This window comes from Hyperoodon ampullatus (assembly GCF_949752795.1).
Source record: "Hyperoodon ampullatus genome assembly, chromosome: 13".
NCBI lineage: Eukaryota > Metazoa > Chordata > Mammalia > Artiodactyla > Ziphiidae > Hyperoodon > Hyperoodon ampullatus.
This window is the reverse complement of record NC_136926.1, coordinates 25,851,780-25,877,920: the sequence shown is the minus strand read 5'-3', so window position 1 is coordinate 25,877,920 and position 26,141 is coordinate 25,851,780. Positions and strand designations below refer to the sequence as shown.

Sequence of the window (26,141 nt, the reverse complement as noted above, 5' to 3'; positions counted from 1 at the left end):
GTCCAGTCCCTTGTGGCTTGAATTGCCATCAGGCTGGTCCTCAGCCACCACTGCCCCAGACAAGTTTCAGGGCTCACAACCAGGTCCACTGTGCTGCAGAGAGGACCAGACCCCTCCCTGTGGTCATCCCTGAGACCAGGAGGGCCTGAGGCAGTGCCTTCCCAGCTGTCCGGACCCTATGGCGGCCCCCAAGGTGGGAGCCAAGCTGGGACAATGTAGGGGACGGGGGAGTGTCAGCCAGGTTCATCTGCCTTATATCTTGGGGGTCTCACAAATTCTGGCTAAGGATTCTGCAGCTGTTAAAGAAAAAGTTGAAAAACAGTGGGTCAGGGAAAAGAACTCAGTTTCTGGGTGACTCCTCCCAGCTGGGTACCAGGCAGTGTTCTGGGTCACCTCCCGGAATCCTTACAGGGTTCCTGGGGGATGGGGTGGGGGTGGTGAGGAGACAGAAGCTCCAAGGCTGGCCACCTGCAGCAGCAGGCGCAGACCTGAAAGCTCACCCAGCTCTGAGGGCTCCCCCCTGCCCCCGACCCGCCTGGGGAGCCAGGGCACGGCAGGGCCTGAAGATCAGGCCAGAGGGGGTGGCCAATGGGGTCCTGAGGGCCTGGGTGCCCAGGAGGAAGAGAACAGTGAGCATAGGAATGCCAAGAAGGGGGCAGGTCCCCATGCAACAGGGGGGAATTCCTCTGATCAGAGGAGGGTTAATCCACAGCCTGAGTTTCCCCTGGAGCGAAGCCCATGAGCTCCGGGCAGGTCCAGACCGATTCCCTGCTCCCGGGGCACAGTTGTGCAAGATCCAACTTTTTTCCAGGAGGCGGAGATTCAGGAACCTGGGCCACGGCTCTCTCTCCAGCAGGATCTCCCACCCACTGACCGGCCACGGCCCAGAGCCCAGGCTGCGTGGGAACGCCCTTCCTCCCTCCAGTCCTCACGACCGTCCCATGTGTAGGCGGAGTGCGGTTTCCCGTGTATTTATTTAACTTATTATTTTGAAACACTTTCAAACTCACACAAAACTTGAAAGCAAAGTACAAAGAACCATTTGTTTAGGACAGCAATGACCTAAAAAGGGAAGCCGGGAGGATAGACAAATACACCTCCTGCCCGCACTGTCCTCAGACAACAGGGGCCTCACGATGCCCCCTCATCCTATGAGGATGCACAGCTGGTGCTGGCTGGGGCCACGCCTGCCTCTCAGAGGTGGTCAACCAACACCTCCAATGGCCTGGGTCCCTTCGTGCTGCCCAAGGCCCATCCACTCTCTGTCCAGGTGACAAGGCACAATGGAGCTGGAAGGCGCCCACTTACTATCTTCTTCCCAGAGTCCAGGCCACAATGCCCTGCACCAGCCAAGACTGCACGTCTAGGGGACCTAACAGTTGGGCCCCCCATGCCATCATTCTCAAGCTAGGCACCCAATGGTTGGCATGCAGAGAATTTTATTTTAAGCCTATTACATAAACATGGCAGTAGCAAGACTCTAAAGGGAGAACTCACCCACATCCTCATCTCCTTGACCAGTCACCTAGGTTCATTTCCCCACAATCCCAGAAGTCCCTCTCCTGTGACCACATAACTAAAACCCCAGAGAAGGCAGCATAACCAGGGCACCAGGAATCACACCCACCAGTGTCCACGCACTGTGGCCATGGGAAGCTGCTACCCCTCCTGTCAAGAGGCAGAGTCGAGTCCTAGTTCTCCACCACCCTGGACCAGGGCTGGCCCTGGGACCCGCTTTGACCAATATGACAGATGTGATGGGGTTTGAGTTCCACAGCCCAGACCTCAAGAGGCCTTGCAGCTTCTGCCTTTGTCTTTGGAACCCAGGCTCCGTGTGAAGGCACTCAGGCTGGAATGAGGGCTGATCACAGGGAGAGAGAGGTCCCAGCCTTCCACTGTCCCCACCAGGTGACCACCCACCAATACACACACAGAGTCACAAGAGATTAAATCATGCTCTTTTAAGCCACTCAGTGTGGGGATGGTTTGTTACACAGCAAGAGATGACAGATACAAATCCTAACACATACAGCTCTGTGTGTCACTCTTTCTACTTAGGAGCTTGAACCACGTGGCTACATAATCTACATTGTTACCATGTGCTGATTACATCATAGTCTACCCAGCTAATGGAACCCCTTTCCTATTGCGGGACTAGTTTTAGTTTATTTCCAGCTTTCCACTGTTATGAATACAATGAATCAGCTCGTATAATAATACCAAAAGGAAAAGGGAAAAAAAGTCCTATTTCCTTAGGAAAATCTAGGGTGGGATTCCTGGGTCTCTGCTTATAAACATGTTAATGACTCCTAAACAATGTAGACACTGAGAATTCAGAGAAAGGGGCTGGGAATAAACTCGGCTTTGCAGAAACCAGGCATCTGTATTCTGAAGCTAGGCCAGCTCAGCCAGATTTCCTGAACCTGGCAAAACTCAAGGGAATCTGGTTATTCTAGAAAATGACCCAGGTTTCCAGGAAAGGGCCAATGCCTGGAGTCTCAGTCACTGCCTGATTCCTTGACTCCCTGGTCCCATAGCTTCCTTACACATCCCCATCACCTGAAGGCAGGCTGCCCCCTGCCAATTCCTGAACTGCTGACTGCAGGGCAGGACCACAGTCCACCTCAGGGCTGAGCCCACACTGTTGGTGCTGCTGGGAGAAAGGCACCTGCCCACCCCATTCCACTCAGAAAGCAAAGTGTCAAAACCAAACAGGGACAGGTGTCCCTGTCCCACCACTATACTGGCTTTGTCACTGACTGGCTCGGGGGAGCCGGATCACCCAGAAAACCACTCCACCATCTCCCCGGAACCTGATCGGAGGTTTGCCACATCCCAGGAGCGGCTGGCTCAAGTTTCCTTGGCAGAGAAAGTGGCTGGAAACGGTGGTGGCACTCGCCACCAGAAACACCCCTTTCCAAGAACTCCTGCCCTGTCCATCAGCCACCTGCTACATCCCAGAGGGCTGTGCTCAGGAAAATGGTGTCCTCTCCCATCCCCCATCAACAGCAGCTGAGTGGTACCCTGGGTGCTCCTGCAGGTGGGTCCTGGTTGCAAGGAATCAAGAGTAAAAGCATTACAGCCACGCTCAGAGCAGCCAAAGGTAGACACAACCCAAGGGTCCACCGATGGATGAATAGATAAGCAAAACGTGGTCCCTCCATACAAAGGAACATTATTCAGCCTTAAAAAGGAAGGACATTCTGACACCTGCTACAATGTGGACGAACGTTGAAGACCTTATGCTGAGTGAAATAAGCCAGACACAAAAGGACAAGTACTGTAGGATTCTACTTCTGTGAGGTGCATGGAGCAGTCAAATCCATAGAGACGGAAAGTAGAAGGGGGGTGCCAGGGGTGGGAGGGGAGGGGGGAGTTAGTGTTTAATGGGGACAGAGTTTCAGGAGGAAGGTGATGGACAGTGGTGATGGCTGCACGACAATGCAAACGTACTTCATGCCACTAAGGTGTCGCTTAAATTTTTTTTTTTTTTTGGCGGTACGCGGGCCTCTCACTGTTGTGGCCTCTCCCGTCGCGGAGCACAGGCTCTGGACGCGCAGGCTCAGCAGCCATGGCTCCCAGGCCCAGCCGCTCTGTGGCATGTGGGATCCTCCCAGACCAGGGCACGAACCCGCGTCCCCTGCATTGGCAGGCGGACTCTCAACCACTGCGCCACCAGGGAAACCCCATCGCTTAAATTTTTTATCACAATTTTAAATGAAGAAGAACAAAAGCAAAGTTCTGTGACAGACAGAAGTCTTGTCTTTAACCCCTTCCAAATGCAGGTTTGTACAACACGGGCTCACACCCAGGCTCTGAGCCAGAGTGCCCCCTCACCTCACCCCGCATCTGCTGATGAAACGAGCTGGTCATTCCGGGGACCGAGTCTGTGTCTCTGCTCCAAGAAGGAAGTTGTGCCAGGCTCCCTGCCCGGCCGCCTCCACCTTGGAGGAGACACAGGACACCGACTTCCAGGAAGAACCTGCCCCCAGACCCTCGGCCGCCACCCCCGGGACAGCACACACTTGGGTCCTCGGAGCCATGTGGAGACCACCAGGCCAGGAGGGGTGGGAGGCCAAGCGGGGCTGGGCTCAGCTAGCGGGGACCCTTTTCATCTGTTTCATGTACTGAGGTGTCATCTAAAATGTCATTTGAAAAGAAGGGCTGTGCTCCTAGAACGAAACTGAAGCATTTGAAAAATCACTGCTTGGAAATGGACTCTGGGCGTTTCCAACTCTGATGGAAAAAGGCAGCTTCTCATCTTCCACGGCGGTCTCTTAAAAAAAAAAAAAAACCCACACGTCCAGCCAGATGATGAAGCAGCCAACATCCTCCCCACTCTCTGTCATAACAACAATAAAACAAGAATAACAAGTGTTATGAAGCACCGAGGCGCGCCGGCAGCAGGGCTAAGTGCTTTTCTCACGTGCACCATCTCACTGGACCTTCACACAAGCCCCCGAGCGCATGACTGCTCTGACTTCTAGTTTACAGATGAGGAAACATAACCATCCTTCTTGGATTCTCAGACACGGATTTTCCGAAAAGAAATTTTTTTTTTGGCCACACCACACGGCCAGGGATCAAACCCGTGCCCCCTGCAGTGGAAGCCCGGAGCCCTAACCACTGGACCGCCAGGGAAGTCCCCCAAAGATTTCGACATGACAAAGTAGGATCTCTTGCTCCTCCCTGCCTCTCATGATGCTAACTGGCAGCGTGGCCTTCCTTCTCAGTGGCCACTGACGGAGTGTCAGGTGAATGCAATGACCAGCGATGTCCCCAGCTCTGCGTCCCTTGAGGGAGGGGCTCTCCACACCCTTCAGCCCAGCCCCTGCCTCACCCAGAGCCCAGGGCTTGGGAGCTGGGTCAGCAGTGCTGCCACCTACGGCCTGGCCAGTGGCCACCTGGGCCTGGGACCTTCCCACTGAGCCCAGGGCCGTGAGGGTCCTGAGGGCTGCAGGGGTCAGTGCATCTCCTCCGGGATGGCTGCCCTGCTACAGCCAGGCCCCACTCAGACTAGCAAGGGGACCGCGGGCAGATGAGCCCACATGTGGGAGGCTCTCACAGGGCCTCCCCAGGATGCTGCTCTGGGGGTGGGGGAGCCTGGAAGTCTCCAGAGAGAGCACTGTCCTTTCTCGTGCCTTCTGTAGCCCCCACCCTGCCAGCGGTGGAGAGAAAGCCTGCCGGCCCTCACATCTCTGAGTCCTCTGTAGATGAGACACTGATTTATGAGCAAATAATTCATCCCTCGGTCTGAGTAAGACAGCGCTAGGCGTGCAGCTTGCAGCTGCCACCGCTCTTGGCCCGAGAGCAGGTGCATCCAGCTTGCTCTTCAAACAAGGGGATAAACCAAAGCACAGTCATAAACGCCCGTGTCGGTCAGAATCAGAGCCCCTGGAGGTCGTGGTCTGGGGGAGGGATGCTCATAGGAGGGCCCGGTCCACGGACACATGTCTACGCCGCCACCCAGTGCCAGAAGCCGCTGCGTTCCCAGAGTAAAAACTGTGCTCCTGTGGGAGAGCCCAGCCCCCAGGGGCTTATTCTAGGCTGGTGCACCTGCGGCAACAACTCTGAGAAGTTTCCAGAAGCCCATGTGCTCCCCACTGAGGCCCGGGGCCCTGGACAATGGGCGTCCCTGTAGGTACCAAATACCACAGCGGTTCCCAGGGACACGTGTCAGCAGTCACAGGCCGAGGACAATGGGCAGCAAAGGGATCCAACTGTGATCACAGCCCACCCTGCAGGTCTTTCTCCTGCAGAGCTGGCGTGTCTGCCAAACCCAGCAGCAGTCCTCCAGCCACTGCCGGGCAGCTTTCCTCCTGCCTCAGCCCCCTCCCAGGGGCTGGGACAATCCAGCAGCAAAAACAACAAAGGGGACTCAGCAGCTGGATTCACGGGGAAGAGAGAGGCACCCAGGAAGCTGCAGGCCCCTCTCAGAGGTTGAAGGGTCAGACCTCCCATCCACCTGCGCATTCTGGGATCCAAACCCTTGGGGGAGACCGAGGACGGGACAGCAGGGACCCCAGTTATGGGGAAGGGGAGCCAGGAGAAAAAGGGGTTTGTTCCCTGGTGCCCTGCGGGGAGCAGCCCCAAACCCAGAGAGAAAGGCCTGGGCTTGGGGAGGAGCTGGGGACATATTCTGAGGAGCAGGTCCTCACCCTCCATCTGCCCTCCCAGGATGCGGGGTGGCCTGGAAGACAGGTCTTCCAAAAGAAACCATAAAAATGGGCGGTGCCCACCAAAAGCCACATATCGTAGAGCTTATTTGTATGAAACGTCCAGAAAAGGCAAATCCACAGAGAGAAAGCAGTGTCAGGGCTAAGGGGAGGAGTGGGGAGAGACCACTGATGGGTGTGGGGTTACTATGGGGGTGATGACAAGGTCCTGGGACTAGAGAGTGATGGTGGCTGCATCACTCAATCTGTGGATCTATAAAGGCCACAGAATGGTACACGTGCAGCAGGGGAACTAGATGGGATATAAGTTACCTCTCAGTAAAGCTGTTAGAACAGAAAGGAAAAGGAACAGTCCACACATCAGTTGATGAAAAAACATCTCAGTAACAAGAGGAAACAAGGTATCATACACAACCACCTGGATGGGTCACAAGTGCCCTCCCGAAGTGAAAGGAGCTGGATCCAAAAGGCTCCGCACTGTAGGATTCCATTTATTCCACATTCAGGAAATGGCAAAACCAGAGGGAGAGAAAGCGCATCAGTGGTTGCCAGGGGCTGCAGGTGGGGTGGGAGAGGTGTATACAGGAGACACAGTGATGGAAGTTTCTGGGGTGATAGAGCTTTTGGGGGTGACAGCAATTTCTGGGGTGACGGACCTCTTATGTATCTTGATTGTGGTTACACCACTCTGCCATCACTCACAGAACAGTACACCTAAAAGAGTGACTTTTACTGTCTGTGAATTACATTTCAATGCACATATACCTCTACCGACATCATAGCATCTTTTGAACCTTTGGCATTTTTTAAAAAGAACAGGTAACTTATATGTATATTTTTTTAACCCTCAGCTCAAAATTTCATTTTCCTAACATGGACAAAATTTTCTGTAACTGGAAATCTGTCAAAAGAGAAAAGGGAATTGACTGAAAAACAAATAGGTGAAAAGAAAAATTTGTAACTATGTGTGGTGACAGGTGTTAACTAAACTTACTGCAATAATCATTTTGCAACATATACATATGTTCAAGTCGTTACATTGTACAGCTAAAACAAATACAATGTTAAATGCCAAATATATCTCAATAAAAATGAATAAACAAACCAAACAGCTGAAGAGGGAGGCAAACAAATGTAAAATTCTGATGCTAAAAAAAAAAAAAAAAAAAAGACCACTGAATTTGGAGACTCATGTTCACGGCAGCATGATTTCACAACAGCCAAAAGTGGAGGCAACCCAAGTATCCATCCACAGGTGAATGGATAAACAAAATGTGCTCCATCCATACAATGGAATATATAAAATTCAGCCTTCAAAAGGAAGGAAATTCTGACACATGCTACAACATGGATGAGCCTCAAGGACATTATGCTCAGGACAAAAGGACAAATACTGTAGGATTCCACTCACATGAGGTCCCTAGAGGAGTCAGATGCATGGAAACTGAAAGGGGCCGGGGGAGGGAGTTTGGGGGGCAGGGGGCATTAGTGTTAATGGGGACAGAGCTTCAGTTCGGGAAGATGAAAAGTTCTGGAGGGGCTTCCCTGGTGGCGCAGTGGTTGAGAGTCCGCCTGCCGATGCAGGGGAAACGGGTTCGTGCCCCGGTCTGGGAAGATCCCACATGCCGCGGAGCGGCTGGGCCTGTGAGCCATGGCCACTGGGCCTGTGCGTCCGGAGCCTGTGCTCCGCAACGGGAGAGGCCACAACAGTGAGAGGCCCACATACCACAAAAAAAAAAAAAAAAAAGTTCTGGAGGCGGATGGTGGAGACGGTTGCACAACAGCATGAATATACTTAATGCCACTGAGCTGTGCACTTAGAAATGGTTAACACGGTCAATTTTATGTTATGTGTATTTTACCACAATTAAACAAACAAACAAACCCCAACGACTCTTTCCCACTGTCCTAAGTGACCGCGAGGCCCTGGCATTGCAGCCCCAGCTATGGCCTTCATGCAGCCACAGACCCGCCACGCCACACAGACACATGCCAGGCGGGGAGGGGGGCCCTGGAGGAGAAAGGGTTGCTTGTCTCTGCCCTTCCAGCCGCAGGTGTGCAGTGCAGACAGCTGCCCCACCCCAGCCCGGAGGAGCCAAGTGAAGCGCAAAGGTCCACCAACACTGAGGCTCCAGTGCGTCTGCTCTGCAGGCAGACACAAAACTCCACACTGTCTGGACCACTGCTCCCCAACAGGAGTCCGTGAGCCAAGAAGTCAAAGCAAAGGTGAGTGCAGGTAAGGCACACCTGCTCGGCCCAAGCGAGGCTGGCAGCTGCCCAGCTGAGGAGGAGTTCTGTCCAGAAGGGGCCCCGGAACCCACAGTGGCCCGGGCAGGGCACCGAGCAAGGCCCGTGGCTTCAGGGTGGCTCTCCCACCCCATACTCACCCCATCCTCCATGCAGGCATCACTGGGGGGGTTCTCTGGCCCAGGGTGGGAGGCACACAAGATCTCCCCACCTCATCGCCAGCCAGTCCCTCATCCCAAAGCCATGCTCCAGCTGTCCCAAGCCTTGCAGAACCCTGCTGTCCCACTCCTCCAGGCCTCTGTGCACAGGCCGCCTCTGCCTGAAATGCCCCCTCTCCCCATCCCCCAAAATGGCCTAACACTCTCCTTTTCAGTGGGGTCCATTCAAGACCCAACCAATTGGCCGCTCCCTCCCTGATGCCCTCTGTGAGCTAACCCAGCAGAGTTACCCCTTCTTGGTGCCCACCTGGTACTGACCTCCATCGCAGCCCCCATTTATCAGTGTCTATGAGCTCCCTGGGGTCATGGACTGTGTCGAGGCCTAAGCATGGAGTCTGGACCCCAGCAGGTGCTACACAAACTTCAGATGAACAAATAGGCGGATGGTTGGAGGACAGATGGATGGATGATGAGTAAATGGATGGATGGATATTTGGATGGTAGAAGGATGATGGATGGATGATGGATGGAGCTATGGAATAAATGTTTGTGTCCCCCTAAAATCTGTACGTTGGAACCTAATCCCCCGTGCGACGGTGTTAGGAGAGGGTGCCTTTGGAGGTGATTCAGTCATGAGGGTGGAACCTTCATGAATGGGATTAGTGTCCTTATAAAAGAGACCCCAGAGAAATCCACCACTCTTTCTGCCATGTGAGGACACAGTGAGAAGACAGCCGTCTATGAACTGGGAAGTAGTGGACCTTCACCAGATGCTGAATCTCCTGGCACCCTCGTCTTGGACTTTCAGCCTCCAAGAAATAAATTTCTGTTGTCTATAAACCACCCAGTCTATGGTACTCTGGTATAGCAGCCCAACTGGACTAAGGCAGGTGGTTGGATGGATGGAGAGATGGATGATGGATGGAGGGATGGATGATGGATGGAGGGACGGATGATGGATGGAGGGATGGATGGATGATGGATGGAGGGATGGATGATGGATGGATGATAGATGGCATGGCTCAAGTACAGCTTGGCTTTCCCGGAACATCTGCTACTAGGGAGCAGATGAGTTAGATTCGACTCACACATATTTGGAGCTTGAGAAAGATTCAGGAATCCAACACCCTGTTCTCTCAAGGTGGAGGGTTCTCTTTTATAACTTTGATCAATAAATGACTATTTTCTTAACTTTTTATTACAGGAAATTTCCAGCACATACAAAATCGAGAGCACAGTATCACGAATACCATTCCCGTCACCCAGCTTCAACCATCATGAACCCACGGGCAGCCTGGTTTCAGGGGATAAACATTCGGAAGCAGTAGGATGAAGGGGAGAGACAGGGCGCTGTTGGTGACCGCTCCCCACCCCTGCTTCCCACCCCTGCAACTTCCTGCAGGAAGGAGGCCTCACAGGGACAGGAGGACTGACCCTACCTGCCTCACAAGGGCTCCCGAGCACAGAGGAGAGACACCCACTCGCGGCTCCGTCATCTCATTTCACAATCACCAGGAATCAGGAGGCAGTGCACTGCAGGACAGCGGTCACAGCAAGCTCTGGCCCACGGGCCAAACCCAGCCTGTCACTACCCGTTTGTGTGACCCAGGATCTGAGAATGGATCTTATAACGATTTTCAAGCGATTACATTTTAAGTGGTTATATAAGTACCTACCTAATAGTCCCAATTTTGCCTCTCAGCCACAAAGCCTAAATTAGCTATTATCTGGCCCTTTAAGGAAAGGTTGGCCACCCCAATACTGCAGAGTGAAGAACAGAGGCTCACATAACCACGCTTGGTTCACATCCAGGCTCTGCCATGGAACCTTCTGACCGGTCTAAGCTTCTGCCAATGGCGGGTACCACCCAGCTCTCTGCAGGGTGGAGTGGGGCTCAGATCCCAGAAGGCACACGGGATTCTATTACGAAGCGCAAAGCCAAACCCAAGTGCAGAGTTCCAGTAAAAGGAGGGGTCCTCTCTCCTGCAAGACCGCCAGAGAGGGAATGCCAGCCACTCTGGGGGTCCCTGGGAGTCCCAGTCAAGCTCACCAAACAAGAAGTCCTGAAGGAAAGCACGGACTTCTGCTGAGGCATCTGAGCCCCATGGCACTGCAGACGGTCAGCACGGTCTCCTTCTCCTCCTCGTGTCCTCCAGACTGACCAACCCATCCCCGGGGCTGGCCAGCCTGGGCACAAGACAGTCCTTGCTCTGGCAGACACTGAGGATGCTCAGAAAGTAACAGGGACTAGACAGAGAGCCTCCCCTCAGACTCTGATCCCAGGTCGGGCCTGGGAGGCAGCAGGCTGCTTGAGGACTGGCCAGCTGTGATGCAGGAAAACAACGGCCCCAAGGTACCAAAAGTCCCCCAACCCCACGGCACAGAGATGTTGCAGGTAGAGCCTTGCTTGCATGCCCCTCTGTCTCAGGGCTGGCCTCAGCACAAGCGTTCCTGACCACACAGGATTGTGCTCTGGCTGGCAAGACACCAGTTGGCACCTCCAGGCTTCCCGCTGCCAACCACCTGCCTGGATACTACCACCTCTGCCCCGGCAGACGCCCTCCACGCTGCCCTCACCCTCTCTCACGTTGAGGCTGGGCCCCACCCCAGCTGTCCACGCTATGCCTTTCAGCACGCTACGCAGGTGACACCTGCACAGCCTGAGCATCTGTGCCCGCCCTGGGGGCCGACCCTAGGGCTGGCCAGTGGGCAGTAAGGGAGATAAATCAACCATCAAAGAAGCATCCTGGTTCCCATTAAATGTACACGCAGAGCCAAATCCACCCCCTGGCCCACCGCGGGCTCCCAGGACCCGTCACTGCAGGCAGCCAGACCCAATTGGGGTCTTACGGGAAGACTGCTTTGGGACACCTGACAGTAAGGTTTTCCAAGTGACTTGCTGGCAACTCAGAGCAACATGACTTAATTTTATTTGGAATCACAAAACTAAAGAGATCTTAAAGATGCTACCGTGCAGCTTCCTCATTTATGGGGTGGGGGGTGGGGGAAGTCAGGGGCCCACAGGGTTTAAGTGATTTACTCAGAATCAGAACAGCAGCTGATGGCACAGCCAAGACAGGCAACAGAGAGAAGAGGGAGCAAGTGAGAGCCCCAGCTCTACAGCTTACAAGCTGTGATGGTTAAAACTCCAGAAGTGCTGGCTCTCAGCTGTGGCGAGCACTTAAATATAAGACAGATCATCCGCAGTGTAAGACAACTCACCAGCGTGGAAAAGAGTCCATCCCTCTCCTTTCCTCCCCAAGGCCATTATACCACGTTGCCCACCCTCCAGATATGACCTTCCTGTATGTACCTGCCCTGCCTACAGCCTACACAACCTACACAACTACACAACCTACACAACTACACAGCCTACACAACTACACAGCCTACACAACCACATAGCCTACACAACTACACAGCCTACAGGCTCCAAGTCCTCAGGCACAGGGAGGTGTTTGACCTGACAAGCCCAACAGCGTCCTGCTGCCCTGGCCCAGCTTCTGCCAGTTTCTGCAGCCTGAGTGCAACCACGTACTACCTTCTGTAAAAATCCCTTTTCATCACAGTGTTTGGCTTCCTTGGAGCTGCCCTTAAGGCTGGTAGGGACTCCAGGGGCCAGAACTAACTGGACAATGCTGTCTAGCTGACTCAATCCACGGCCAGGATGCATGCAAGGGAGGCTGAAGTGCTTTTCGGTTTCGATTACAAGCAGCCCAGAGCAGCAATAAGATAGCAGCTTCTATGCTAAACAAGGAGACAGTGAGTTCCTTCCCTGCCAAGGACCACGGAGCTGACAAAGGACTGTCACATAGCTGGTAGCCTCAGAGATCTTCCCAAATGAGAGACGGGACTGGCGTGGCCCCAGCTCTGAGCCTCTCTTGATCCAGAGTGCTTAGGGAGCACCAAGGAATCAGGAGTTATGGTGAGACCCAGCTTGGCAAGAAAGAAGTCAGAGGACAGCAGAGGATTCATTGCAAAACCACAGGTAAACTGGAACAGCGTTTCTGGAAGGTAATTTGGTGGCAGATATCAAGTGTCTTAAAACCACCCACACCCTGACTAAATCCACTGACAGATGCTCACCCGCAAGGAGGGAGCGGAAATGCAAATGGAAACACATGTAAAAAGACGAGATGCTCACTGACTAATGAATGTCACTGAATTGTACTTAAAACAAAATGTGGTTTAAGTACAAAACAACGGGATAAGTATTTAGCCTTAAAAAAGGAGGAAACTCTGACACATGCTACAACGTGGATGAACCTCGAAGACATTATGCTCAATGAAATAAGACGTTTATAGCAATACTGTATGAGTCCACTTCTGTGAGGTCCCTGTAGCAGTCAAATTCAGAGACAGAAAGTGGATGGTGGTGCCAGGGGCTGGGGGAGGGAGGGGGCATTATTGTTTAAAGGACACAGATTTCAGCTTTGCAAGATGAAAAGAATTCTGGAGATGATGGTGGTGATGGCTGCACAACAATGTAATGTACTTACTATCACTGATCTATGGACTAAAAAATGCTTAAAATGGTAAGTTTTATTCTTATATATACATACACACACAAAAACATAATTTTAAAAAGTTAATAATGCAATATACCAAAACCCATCAAATTGTACATTCTAAAAGGGCAAATTGTATGGTACGTGAATTATATCTCAATAAAGCTTCATTTAAAAAAAAGATGCTCGCTGAAACATTATAATAACGAGCTACATTTAATAAACGTTAAATGTCCAACAAAATTCATTAAAATTAGATCAATTAAGCTATAACTCTATTACAAAGTAATAAGGTAGACTTTAAAAATGTTTACAAAATATTGAGTAAAACTAGAAAATGCTCACGCTAATTGACAAAAGCAGGACCCCCAGTGCAGCTAGATCTCAGCTACATAAAATAATCAGAGATATGATTTTATGTAAAGTCGGGAAGAAAAGAAAACCTCCCTCAACACTGAGCAGAAATGTGTTTCCCTGAAGCTTCTAACCATTAGTAACAGACCAGCCCCCCAGGTATGACCCTAAAGAAATCTACTCCCTCTTCCACATGACAACTGTTCAAGACACATAGCTAGTGCTCATGGACTCCGGAGGTAGACAATTCTCAAGCCTGGCTGCAGAGGTGATCACCCAGGGAGATTTCCAGAAATCCAGGTTGGCTTGGAAGAGGAAATCAGATATCCGTGTAGAAAGTGCTTATGAAGAGTGGAGGCCTCTGGCAGCTGGGAGCCACTGACAGGCAGCAAGAAAACAGGGACCTCAGTCCTACAACCACCAGGAACTGATTCTGCCAACAACCTGTGCTGGTGAGGGGATGTGGAGCCCCAGATGGGAATGCAGCCACTGCCAACACTTTGCAGACTTTGGAGACCCTGAGCAGAAGACCCAGCTAAGCCATGCTGGACTGCTGACCCAGGGAAACTGATATTGATAAACAAAAACAAGAAGAACCTCACAAATCAGACTTGCCAGGAGTGACCAGCTGTGGGGATGTGTGTGATTTTTCTAAATACAGCAGAGGCGGTCCATGTGGGCAACCAGGACAGAGACACTGCCTTCAATCTCCACCAGGTCAAATGCCCCCCAGTTCCTGCTGAGTCTTTGGGCTCAGTGGCACCGAGCAGAGTAAAGCTACAGCCTGGACACGTCCAAGGACACCGGGAAGGACCTGGTCCCCTAGATGTCACATGCTGTCCTGCTGACCCATAGGAGGCCCCAGTCAAATGAACCCCCCGGACCCTTCCCAAGTGAATCACAGCCCAGCCCAGCCTTTAAAAAGCCCCCTGAAAACAGCTGTGAAAGGGAAAAGCCAAGGGACAGTACAAGGGTCCTGACCCCCTGCTCCTGCCTGGTCTGCACACCCCCGGCCCTATGGGGCCGGCGTGGGTGTCCCCGATGACAGAGGGAGCTCTCCCAAGAAAGCCTCGCCTTGGCCTTTGATGTCCAAGGTCTTATTTACTGTCATGCCCCATCATGCCTGCCTTGGAATTCAATAAACATAAAGTGACTCTCCTCCCTTAGGACCGGCTCTGATCCACTCACATACTTGAGGGGGCCCAGTGCTTTGGGGCCAGAGAGAAAGGGGGGAGAGGGAGAGAGAGAGAGAAGGAGGGAGAGACAGACAGAGAGAGACAGACACGTTCTGTTCTCCTCCCAGACGTCCCCCCTACTCTTGGGGCGCCCAGCAGGGCACTCAGGCTCTGGCAGCCATGCCCCTGCCTGCCGCACCACATCAGCCGACTGAAATGGTTTCCCACCTGCCACCTGCGGAATCAGTGTCCCAGCCCAGCGGTTAGAATAAAGGGCCTCTCCCAGGCAGCCAGCAGCTGGGTCTCAGCCCTCTGACTTTCCCTGCTACACTGCCGGGGCTTCTGCACCCCAAGACTGCAGACACAGCAGGGATTAACAGCACAGGGCCCACGGGGCAGGGGAAGCTGGGAGGTGACAAGCAGTGTGGGGACCGGGTCTCCAATACTTCCCTACCCCACCTTCTGGAGTCTCGCTGCCCCTCCGCAGAGAAAAGTCTGCTCTAGAGCGACTTGCACCATCTGGGTGCTGACAAAATACCACAGGAGGGGTACCCAGACTGATGTTCATCATTACACCTTGGAGTTTTAGAACCGAATTCTGACAGCGGCTGCCCAGGTGCCTGGGGGGGGAGGGGAAAGGGGCCCATCCGACTGCCCCCAGCAAGATGCTATCCCACAGGGCCTCCCAGCGGGCACCCACAGGCATGGCGGTCTCGGATCCAGACCATCCCCACCACCCCACGGGGCCCCAAAGCAGACACTTCCACCCATGTTCCTAGGGGAGGAAGTGGAAAGCTTTCAGAAGTCAACATTCATAAGTGAGTTACATTTTTTGGTCTAAGATTTGAGCAGATACAAATCCTGCTTTTGCACATGCCGGCTTGCACACACACCCAGAGGCTGAGCCACCATGCCGAGCATCACCTAAGAGAGTTCACAGGTCACATCGCAGGGCCTTCCAGTCAATTGGACAACGGCTCTGAGTCCAGCACGGGGACCCCCGCGCCTTGGAGAGGACAGGAGAGGAGGTCACCGGCGTGGCTGGCCCAGCCTGCACATCCCTGCTCACAGCACAGCCACTCCATGAGACTGGGGAGGGCCAGGGATGAAGACTGCCCCATCTATTCAACCACGAGCCTGCAGGTGCCCCCAGCTCCTCACCTAAAGCCTCAGACAGCTCAGTTATGGGGATCCCTGCTGCTCCTCCTCAGGGACCCCTGTGAGGGATGGTGCTGTGCAAGACGCAGCCCACTCCCCAAGCACCATGTGCCTCCCCATTGAGCAGAGGCCTCGGTCAGCTTGGCCTGGTCGTGGTCCTGCTGTCCAACCACCACCGAGGCCTGAGGGAGAAACGGTGAAGACATCACGCTGAGTGAGACAAGCCAGACGCAAGAGGACAAGGGCCATGTGAGTCCACTTCCGAGAGGCCCCACAGCAGATCCACAGACGGTGGGTCACTGGGGGTGCCAGGGGCTAGGGAGGGGGAGGGGCGAGTTACAGCTTGATGGGGACAGAGTCTCATTTTGGGAAAAGGTTCTGGAGATGGTGGTGGTGATGGTGGCACAACAATGTGAATGTATTGGGTTGGCCAAAAAGTTCGTTTGGGTTTCTCCTTACGATGGTATGGAGAACCCAAATGAACTTTTTGGCCAACCCAATACTTGATGCAGCTGAGCTGGACACTGAAAATAGTTCAGATGCTACATGGAGCCCAGCTGTCCTGTGTCCCCTCCACATGACCCAGGGCAGCACCTTCTGCTTGGCGGAGCCCTGGGCAGCCCGCACAGCAGCCTGAGTGCACCGAGCATGAGCCACTCTCGTGGCTTCCTGTCTTCCTCCTCTGTTTCTCACTGAAGTAAGAAAGTCTGTGGTTCTTACTTTGTCTCTTACGGCCTCACAATCACTAAAAACGAGAACCAAGTGGTTCTAAGCTTTCCCTCTACAAACTTGGGGGTGGGGGGGCCTTTGAGAAAAATCAAGCCGTCTCTCTCTCCCTGTAGCTCCTAGCTTCCCAGGACCCCAGGAACACTGCAAGAAGACCCCATTCCACCCCACAGGGGCGTGCGCGGCCCCAGGTGCCCTGGGACGACAGAACAGCCCACTAGGTGAAGCAGCTGGCTCTCCTTGGGGGCCACGATGCAGAAAAATACACACATACTGTACCTTTAAGACCACTCAGCCCAGGAGGACACATTAGGAGAGGGAACAGAGGGGGATGAAAGGCCCAGCAGACCCCGGGGTCCTCCTGGAGCTGAGCCCAGTGGGTGAAAAGGCCTGCACCTACTGAATTATGCATTTCTCCTTTAAAATCGCTTGCTAAGTGGTGTTCAATCAACTGACATTAGATGCCTGAGGGGGTGACTCTGTGAGACCAGAGAGGGGGCCAGATCCCAGGGGCCACCATCCTGGGCACTCAGGCTCCCACCAAGCCCCCAAGGAGGGAGCGTCCTCTCCAGCTGACAGAACCAAGTCCCTGCACAAAGCCACATGCTGGATCTCAGGCATGCCCAGGTCTTCTACCTTCAAGGTCTGCATTCTTTCCCCAGACTATGTGGACATATGTTCCAGAAGGCTACCCTTGATATGTGTACCTGTGTTACCCGCATAAAATCTCTTCCTGCCCCCCTGGCAGACCAACTAACCCCGGCAGCATTTTTTTTTTTTTTTTTGGCTGAGTTGGGTCTTTATTGCTGCACGCGGGCTTTCTCTAGTTGCAGCGAGTGGGGGCTGCTCTTCGTTGTGGTGCATGGGCTTCTCATTGCGGTGGCTTCTCTTGTTGCGGAGCACGGACTCTAGGCGTGCGGGCTTCAGTAGTTGTGGCACGCGGGCTCTAGGCGTGCGGGCTTCAGTAGTTGTGGCACGCGGGCTCTAGAGCGCAGGCTCAGTAGTTGTGGCACACGGGCTTAGCTGCTCCGCGGCATGTGGGACCTTCCCGGACCAGGGATCGAACCCATGTTCCCTGCATTGGCAGGCGGATTCTTAACCACTGCACCACCAGGGAAGCCCGCCAGCAGCATTTTTTTAAAGGGAGCAGGTCAGGCCTATAAAAGGAAGCAAACCTTCAAAGCCCTTCTTACGCCGACAGAGGCACTTGGGAGGATGCCCTGGGACTGCTCACCCCTGGCTCTGCTGGCCGGGCTCCCCCGGCAGCTGGGGCAGCAGGGCCCTCCCGCTCCCTCCAGTGTCTCCACATGGTCTCCCAGTCACTGACAGCTCCTTCCTAGTGCTCCCTGGGCCATGCGCTGACCCCTCTGTGCAAACGGTCGGCCACCTCTGTCACCTTTTCCCAGACAGCCCCTGCCCCTCTGCACCTCCCAGGACTGCCCACAGCAGAGCCTGTCAGCACCATGACCCTGCCCCAGTGCCCTGACTGCTGAAGGTAAAAGGCAGATGGACAGGCAGCATCCTTCCAACACGTCTGTCCTCTTGGGCGCTTTGCCACCTGACCTGCTGGAGGAATCTGAGCCAGGTGCCCCAGGAAGATGTACAGGGTTACAACATTTTCCGGGAGGCTTTTTTTTTGTTTGCCAAACAACTGATCAGGTCCCCTCCACCTCTGGTGAGGTCACTCGGTGCCCACTCTCATGCGACAGGCATCACCCCCCAGCCTAGGAGAGAGGACAGCACCGGCCCCTCCATCGACGGCCTGACCTTGGGCGGGTGTGTGTGTCTCACACTCCCTCAGACCCAACCTGACGATAGCGTAAAATCTCACTCCAGCCACTTCACAAGAACGTTCCGAGGGCACGAGAAACAGCATCCACCAAAGTTGTGTTTACTTCCCAAGCCAGGCATTGCAGTCCATTCCCCACCCGCCCCACCTTGGCAGGCGCGTCTCCCTGCGGCACCGCCACGCCCATGTCCCCGTTTTGCAAGGTGGCAGTGGCCAGGGGGCACCAGAATCCAAGACAGCTGATTAGCAGGCCCCAGGCCAGGGATTCAGGAAGCTCTTGGGATTGATTGAGAGGAGTCCAAACCTCAGCAAAGAAGGAAAAATAACCTCCAGGACATCTCCAAAGCTAACAAGCTTCCTTTCTGGGGCACCTGTGTCGTCAGGCCCCCCAAAATCAATGCCGATTATTAGATGGGGGAAAGTGGAGTGGGGCTCGAACAAGGAGGGGCCGGACCAAACAGAAACCTCAGAGATGGGGGTCTCATTCCATCCGTGACCCACAAACACCACGGCACCCAAGACACAGACACCAAGGTAGGTCTTTGTCTAGAGGATCTCACCACCCTGAAGAAGGAAGCCGGACAGACACAGGATTCACAGGAAATAGCTGCAAACATACAGCTAAAGAAAGATACACAGTCAGGGAAGATGCAAGGATATTACAAAGGTTTTGTTTGTCTGCACTGGTTTTTTAAAGACAAGGAGCATGGAAAGAAGCCTTTCCACAAACCCATGAATAAAGGCGAGAGAGAATTTCCAGGAGACAGTGCCTGGCACTTAGTAGATGCTCAATAAATACCTCTGAGTGCCTTAACAGGGGACAGGTGGTTGCCTTAGTAAAGGAAACGTAGGTACAAACCAGAGTAAAGAAGAAAGATGTGGAAAAATTGTGTTCATAAATTTTAAAGAAAAAAAGTTAAAGGGACTTCCTTGGCAGTCCAGTGGTTAGGACTCAGCACTTTCACTACCGTGGCCCCGGGTTCAATCCCTGGTCCAGGAATTAAGGTCCCACAAGCCGCGAGGCCAAAAAAAAAAAAAAAAAAAAAGAAAGAAAAGAAAAAATAAAGAATGGAAGGCAAGGATCTTAGCAACGACAGGGTCCAACCCCTAATGTTTTAGGTGAGGAGAGAGATGTGGCCACGTGAAGTGTTGGGACGCAGCTCTCCTGACCCCCGGCCGGGTGGTCTTGGCCCACCAGGCTGCCCAGAGCCGCATGATGCTCCACCTGAACTCCTCCTAAAACCCGGCTGATGAGCACAACACACACACCATCTCTCTGCTGCCCAATCAGGGACTCACTGAGTGCCGGGGGCCAAACTGTGTCCCCCGAAATTCACCCGTCGAGGTCCTAGCCTCCAGCACCTCAGAACGTGACTGTATTTGGAGATGAGTTTCTCAAGAGGTGATTAAGTTACAATGGGGTCATCAGGGTGGGGCCTAACCAATCTGAATCATGTCCTTATAAGAAGAGGAGATTTTAGACACACACAGAGCCACCAGGGGTCCACGGGCACACAGGGAACACCATGTGAAGGGGAGGACCATCTACAAGCCAAGGAGAGGCCTTTGAGGAAACCAATCCTGCCAGCAGCTTGATCTTGGACTCCCAGCCTCCAGAATTGCAGGGAAAATAGATTTCTGTTGTTGAAGCCCCCAGTCTGTGGCATTCTGCCCCAGAACACTAACATACTGGGCTGCTTCAAACATGTGTGTGTGAAAGCCAAGGAAACATCGCCATGGCTAACAGGTGTTTTCCTGAAGAGAAGACAACTATGAAGGACCAGAGATGGGGCGTCAAGGATGAATGTTACCCGGCAACTTCAAAACCCTAACTGAGTGAAACAGGCCAGACGCAGAAGGACAAATATTACATGATTCCACTCACATGAGGTACGTGAAACAAGTAAATTCACAGAAAATAGACTGAAAGTAGAGCAGTGGTTGCCAGGGGCTGGGGGTGGAGGAAAGGTGAGTTATTGTGTAAGGGACACAGAGTTTCTGGTAGGAATGTTGGAAAGTTCTAGAGATAGTTATGGTTACACAACAGCTTGAATATAAAGAATGCCACTGAACACGGAAAAAAGGTGAAAATGCCACGTTTTGCTACATATATTTTACCACAATAAAGAAAAACTTATCACATGTTACATAAATAAGTTATTTTAATTAAAGTTATTACATTTTTTCAAAAATAAGGAAAAAATCCTACATGAGCCATAGGGATTATAATTCTAGTCTGGGTCAAGACCCCTGTGGGGTTCAGAGTTAATTAAATCCGCCACCACCTCCTCCTGAGCCTTGATCTGAAAAGCAGCCTCAGTCAAAATTCAGGCCTGTTGTCTGGCAACTGGAGAAGATGCCCATCCGTTCACTGTGAATGTGGAACCCTCTGAAACCACAGGGCAGGCTGGACCACGGGATTCCCATCCAGGGAGGGGAGGCGGCTACTGAAGCCAGAACCAACAGGGAGGAATGGGGGGGCACCTACCCCTGGACCCACACGAATCTACACTCCCAGCTCCTTCTTCAGTGAAAGGTCCAGAATGCTTCCTTCTGTTCCCAAACATGAAAGTCATCCTTCCCAAGCTGGAGAATCCTTGTAAAATTGGATCTACATTCCGTTTCCACGCTGGTGATGATTTAAATGGTCTCGGACCCTGCCTCTGTCCCCCGGGAGGAGCCTGCACTCAACTTGGAGGTGGAGGCAGGCTCTGGTCTAGAGATGCCGGTGGAGCCCAGGCCAGGCCTGGGTGACCTTTTTCTGCCCCACAGTTACTCACGCTCGTCGCCAGTCCATTCAACCACCCAAGGGAAAAACAAAGCTGCGATCATCCTGATAACATGTCACCAGAATCCAAAGGGCAAATTAAGCTGCTTAACAGAAATGTGAAACAACAGGGCAGCCACTTGCAGGAGCGCCCAGGAAGAAACACAATATCTAGGGTCCCATCTCACAAGGGACACACGAGGCTGGGGGTGCCTCAGACCTAAAAGAGGAAAGGTCCTTGGTTGTGTGGCCTCTCTGAGGAAACGGTGGCCAAAGTCCTCGAAAGGAGTTTAAGGGACAGGGGTGGACACAGCTAAGACGCTTCCCAATGACCAGCCACCTTCCCACCTTCCCGACCCGGCCCCCCGGCTGTGGAAAGGAGGACAGGATCTTGGGGATGTGCTGCGTGTACGGCTCTGAGCTGGGCTCCACGGGAGGCCCAGGAATGAACCAGGGATCCCTGCCTTCAAGACGCACACGTGGATGTGACACCACATGGATGACATTTGAGGACATGACACAAAGTGAAATTAGCCAGACACGGAGGGACATGTAATGTGTGTGATTCCACTCCTGCAACGAGGTTCCAAGAGTCACGGAATCAGAGATGGAAAGTAGAGGAGAGGGTCCCAGGGGCTGGAGGAGGGGGCACTGCTGTTTGATGGGGACAGAGTCGCAGCTCGGGAAGATGAAAAGTCCCGGAGACAGACAGTGGTGATGGTTGCACAACTATGTGAACGTATTTGACGCCACTGATCTGTACACTTAAAAACGGCTAATGTGGGTGAAGGTAGTAAATTTTATGTCATATAGTACCACAAAATAAACAAACAAACAAACAAATAAATAAAGGACAAAGCACAGTCCAGAGTCACAGAAGCCTCTGCTCCACTGCTCCTCAGGGGCAGACGGCAGCCCCCACCCTCTGCCCTAGACAAGGCCCCTCTCCAATGCGGCTATTTCCGGAAGCTTCCCTGATGGCACGCCCTCTGAACACATAAGTGATGTGTGTGTTCCTGTCTCCCATTAACTTTTAAGCTCCCAGAGGGCAAGAACCACACTCTCTCCTTCTATGCAGCCCATACTGTAGGAGGGACAGGCTTGCACACAGCAGAGCTCGCAGCCGGTGGGCCCCGGGTGTGCGGAGCTCGAAGGACCACTGGACCCCCCCCACTCGCATTTTTCAGGCATGTGTGGGGCAGTGGGAAGAAGACGGGCTCTGCATTCCCACGGGGCCTGGAGGCCCAGCTCTGCCACTTCCTGGTTGCATCCTTACCTGCAGATGTGGAGCAGGTGGGGTGATGGAGCTCACAGGGGGCCCTGCCTGAAGCATGCTGTCACCATGCCTGGCGCACAGCGGCTGGTGGTCATTTCAGCTCCTTCCCTCAACTCGGAAATATGAGAGTAAAGAGGCTCTGAAGCTACTAGGGCCGGGCCCCCATGTTGGCGGCTGCTGTTGCGTCAGAGAATTAGGTGACTTCCACTCCCTCCCCACAGCGATTTTCCTCATTGTCACATTTCAGAGGCACAGCCCTGGCCAGCAGGCGTCTAAAGAACATGGGTAAACAGTCAGGACAGAAACAGATGGCCGGGCCAATGGGTCTCTCCTTCCCCTCCAGCCACAACGCTCAGAGGAGCGTGCTGGGTACTGAGTTTACAGGCTCCCGGAGCTAAAACCACCAAGAGTTTCAAAACCTAACAGGAGAGAGAACGTGGGACCTTGAGGACTTTCAGAGAAGGACCCAGAGAGTGCTAAGAGTGGGGTCCAAGCTGTCAAATTAACTCCTCGGCTGGGAACCTACCCAGCGTCACCCACGGAGCCGGGTTCTCCTGCATGCAGGGGCTGAGAGGCAGGCGAGGAGCTGAGCTCGGGGAGATGGCCCGCAGGGAGGGCCCCAAAACACACCCCCTCCAACAGGGTCCCCGGTCCCTGGAGACTCTGAATTCCCCCAGCAAGACATCATGGTTTCAGGCTGTAGGTCTCCACGAAAACGTCTCATTTTCTGCTTTATCAACGACGTTCTCCCACACCCTGGCGGGCGCCGAGGACCAGTTCAAGCTGGCTCGCTCGGCCGACAGCTGGCCAGACAGGGCTGGTGCCCAGCGACCACAAGGCAATCCTCCAGACCCTGGAGGAGCTGACGTGCCTGCAAAGCAGGCTTCTAAATACTACAGCCTCCCCCCGACTCGTCCCACGAGGGACTCAGGGGATGCAGCTGGGCCAGGCCGCAGATCCCGGCGACACACCACAGCCCACCCCAGCAGCAGATGAAGTCAGCAACTAGATGTGCCTAAAACAAACAGGACGGGGCACTGATCGCAGAGAGGCCACTCCACAGAGCCAAAAATAGCCTCACTTGTTTCAAGAGGATGCTGACCAACGAAGCACATACAAGTCCATCAGCAGAGAAAGAAAAATCAATGGAGCAGAAAACCGGATCAGCCCAACAGGGACCAGGACTCTGAGAGACTCCCGACTGCCTCACCCGCCACCCGCCCCAAATCCCTCTCCTTACTCCAATCACGAACTGTGCCTGGATCTCAAAAGCCAGTCCCATCACCCCTGCGCCTCACGGTATTTGTACTCAGACGTGCACACGTATTATATACACAAATCCCATAGGTTTAATCTCAGGGCCAGGAGTCAGACCGTGGACTAGGAGCCCAAAATGAGCACCAGTGGGCAGGGAAGACGAGGAGGCAAGAGCACACTGATGGATCAGAAAATGGGGCTACGGTAAGATGCACAGAGGTAGGTAATGCTGGGTGATGGCTCTCATCAAAACTGGGCAGATCAGAACGGGCGTGGCCCTGCTTCAGCCCTGGATAAAATCTTCACCCTGTGGATCTTCAGTGGCCCACTGAGTCAGAACTGTCCGTCATCTCACTTCCTCTTCATTCGTATTTTCACCTGCTCTGACTACCAAGCGAACCTGACACTCCTATGGCCTGGGAGCAGCTGGCACCTCTTGGGTTCCCCAAACGTGTCATATAACTCTTGAGGACAGGTGGCGGGGATTGCCCAAGACACGGATCAATCCCGGCCAAAAGCATCCATCCAAGCAGCAGAGATGACCCACTCTTTATACCATCCCTACTGCTCGGGTTGGGGGGATCAGAAGGCAAGGAGATGACTGCCCAGGGCATCCTGGTCCCAACACACAGAGAGTACCCTCGCGAGAAGCACAGGGCTCTAGACCCAAAGGAAGGAGCCACCGACCATCCCACACACCACCCCTCCCACCCCAATCCCATTCCAATCATTGGGAACCTGCCTTCAGGAGGAAGGTGGGATGTAGTTTGTTCAGGCTCAGAATCAGTAAGAATCCTTCCAGTCCACAACAGTATTTGAAAATCACTCCAAAAACTATCTACCTTTTCCTCCCCGCATTCCCTACTGCTCAGTGGTTTCCAGCCAGGGGCAGGTGTGCCCACCAGGGTGGTAGATGTACCCACCTGCGTCTCCATGGAAGGCGCCGTCTTGAAGCAGCCTGCTGGACAAGCTGTCCCCATCGCTGGGCCAAATCTGCCCCGTCTTGCGGACGCCCACGATGGTGGCCTCGGACACGACCACCGGGCCCTGCCGGTGCCGCTTCTGGCACTGGGGCGTGGGGGGGCTGCTGCTGTCGAAGGATTGCTGGGAGTTCTGCGAGGGTGAGCGGCTCTTGTCCCGGAACGTGCGGTAGGTGGTGGGGCTCGGGGACACGCGGCTGGACTGGCCAGAGGAGAAGTCCTCCTCGCTGGACGTGAGGTTCTCATTGGAGCTGCAGTCCGGGGTGTAGCCGCCTCCGCTGTCCTCAAAGCTCCGAGGGGAGTAGGACCTCCGGGGCCAGGTAAGGCGCTTCTCCTGCTCCGAGGTGCTCTGGCTGCGCTGGAGCGAGCCCTTGCCCTCCCCTTCCACCATCATGCCCCCGACATAGATGCTCTGGTAGGGCTGGTACTCCAGGGGCGGCCAGGGGGGCCTGCCGCCGCCATTGGTGTTGATCAGGTTGTCCTTCAGGAAGCGCGGGTTCAGCTCCGCGTCCTCAAAGTCGCCGTCGAGGCCGCAGCTGCTCTCGGAGAGGCGCCCGCGGTAGGAGGGCCTGGGTGGGTCCCCAGGGCCGGGCCCCGCGCCCTGCTGGGACTTCCTGCGCTCCATCTGCATGGCCTGGCTGCCCAGGGAGCTTATGCGGTCCGACACGTCTTTGTCGTTGACCTTCACCAGGCCGCGCTCGTGGTGGAACTCGACGTTCACGTAGAAGGGCTTCTCGGCGTCCGTCGCCGCCGGCTGGACGGGGCCCTTGCGGATCCTCTCGAAATTGGAACGCAGGGCCGCCACACTGGTGGGGGGCCCGCGGTCGTCGTGGTCCGCGGGAGCGGCGGCCCCGGGCCTGCGCGTGGCCGCGGGCCTGGCCTTGCCCGGGGAGCCCTCCCCGTTGAGCCGGGCCTCGGGCTCATCGGCGGGCGGCGGGTCGGCGCAGTCGGCTGGCGCGGGCTGGGGGCGCGGCGCGCGGGGCTCGGCGGCGCCGTCGGGGGGCTGCGCCGCGCGCCGGAAGCCCCAGCGCTGTCGGTCGTAGCTCTTCTTCTCCTTGGCCAGCAGCGTCTGCAGGTAGATCATGCGGAAGCGCTCCTGGTTCACCTCCTGCTCCAGGCGCCGGATGGAGGCCTTGCAGCGCTCCAGCTCCTGCTCGATGTCGCCCACCGAGCGCAGCTCCATGCGCGGCGGCTCCGAGTCCGGGAACTGCGCCTTCCACGCCTCGGCGAAGCCCACCGGGTCCACCATGGCGCGACCGGCCTCACCTGCGCCGCCCGGCTGCCGCGGGGCCCGGCTCAGCGGCGGCGCGGCGGCCTCGCCAGGCCCGGCTCGGGGCGCCGGGCGGCCCCCATGCCCCCGGCGGGGCAGCGGTGGCGGCAGCTGGCGAACAATACCCGCCCCCTCCCGGGCTGCAGGTGAGGCTGCGGCCAGGCTCCCCGCGCGCGGGGCAGGGCGGGGCGAGGGGCGGGCGGGCGCGCGCGCGCGCGGGAAGGGCGCGGGGCTGCGCGCGCCGCTATTGTGTGCGGGGCTCCCGGCGCGCGCGGGGCGGGCGCTACCTCCGCTAGGCCG

General features: G+C 54.6%; 1 protein-coding gene across 2 annotated transcripts in view; it reads right to left on the bottom strand.

Annotated features, from left to right (window-relative positions):
- Positions 1–25,820, bottom strand: part of BCR (BCR activator of RhoGEF and GTPase) — a gene marked incomplete at its 5' end in the record, with an annotated part of 97,269 nt that extends 71,449 nt beyond the window's left edge. For both annotated transcript variants that reach the window (XM_079717608.1, XM_079717609.1), the window contains one exon: positions 24,515–25,820. In XM_079717608.1, the coding sequence (XP_079573734.1) occupies positions 24,515–25,820 (1,306 nt within the window). The remainder of the gene's footprint in view (positions 1–24,514) is intronic.
- Positions 25,821–26,141: the final 321 nt, after the last annotated feature.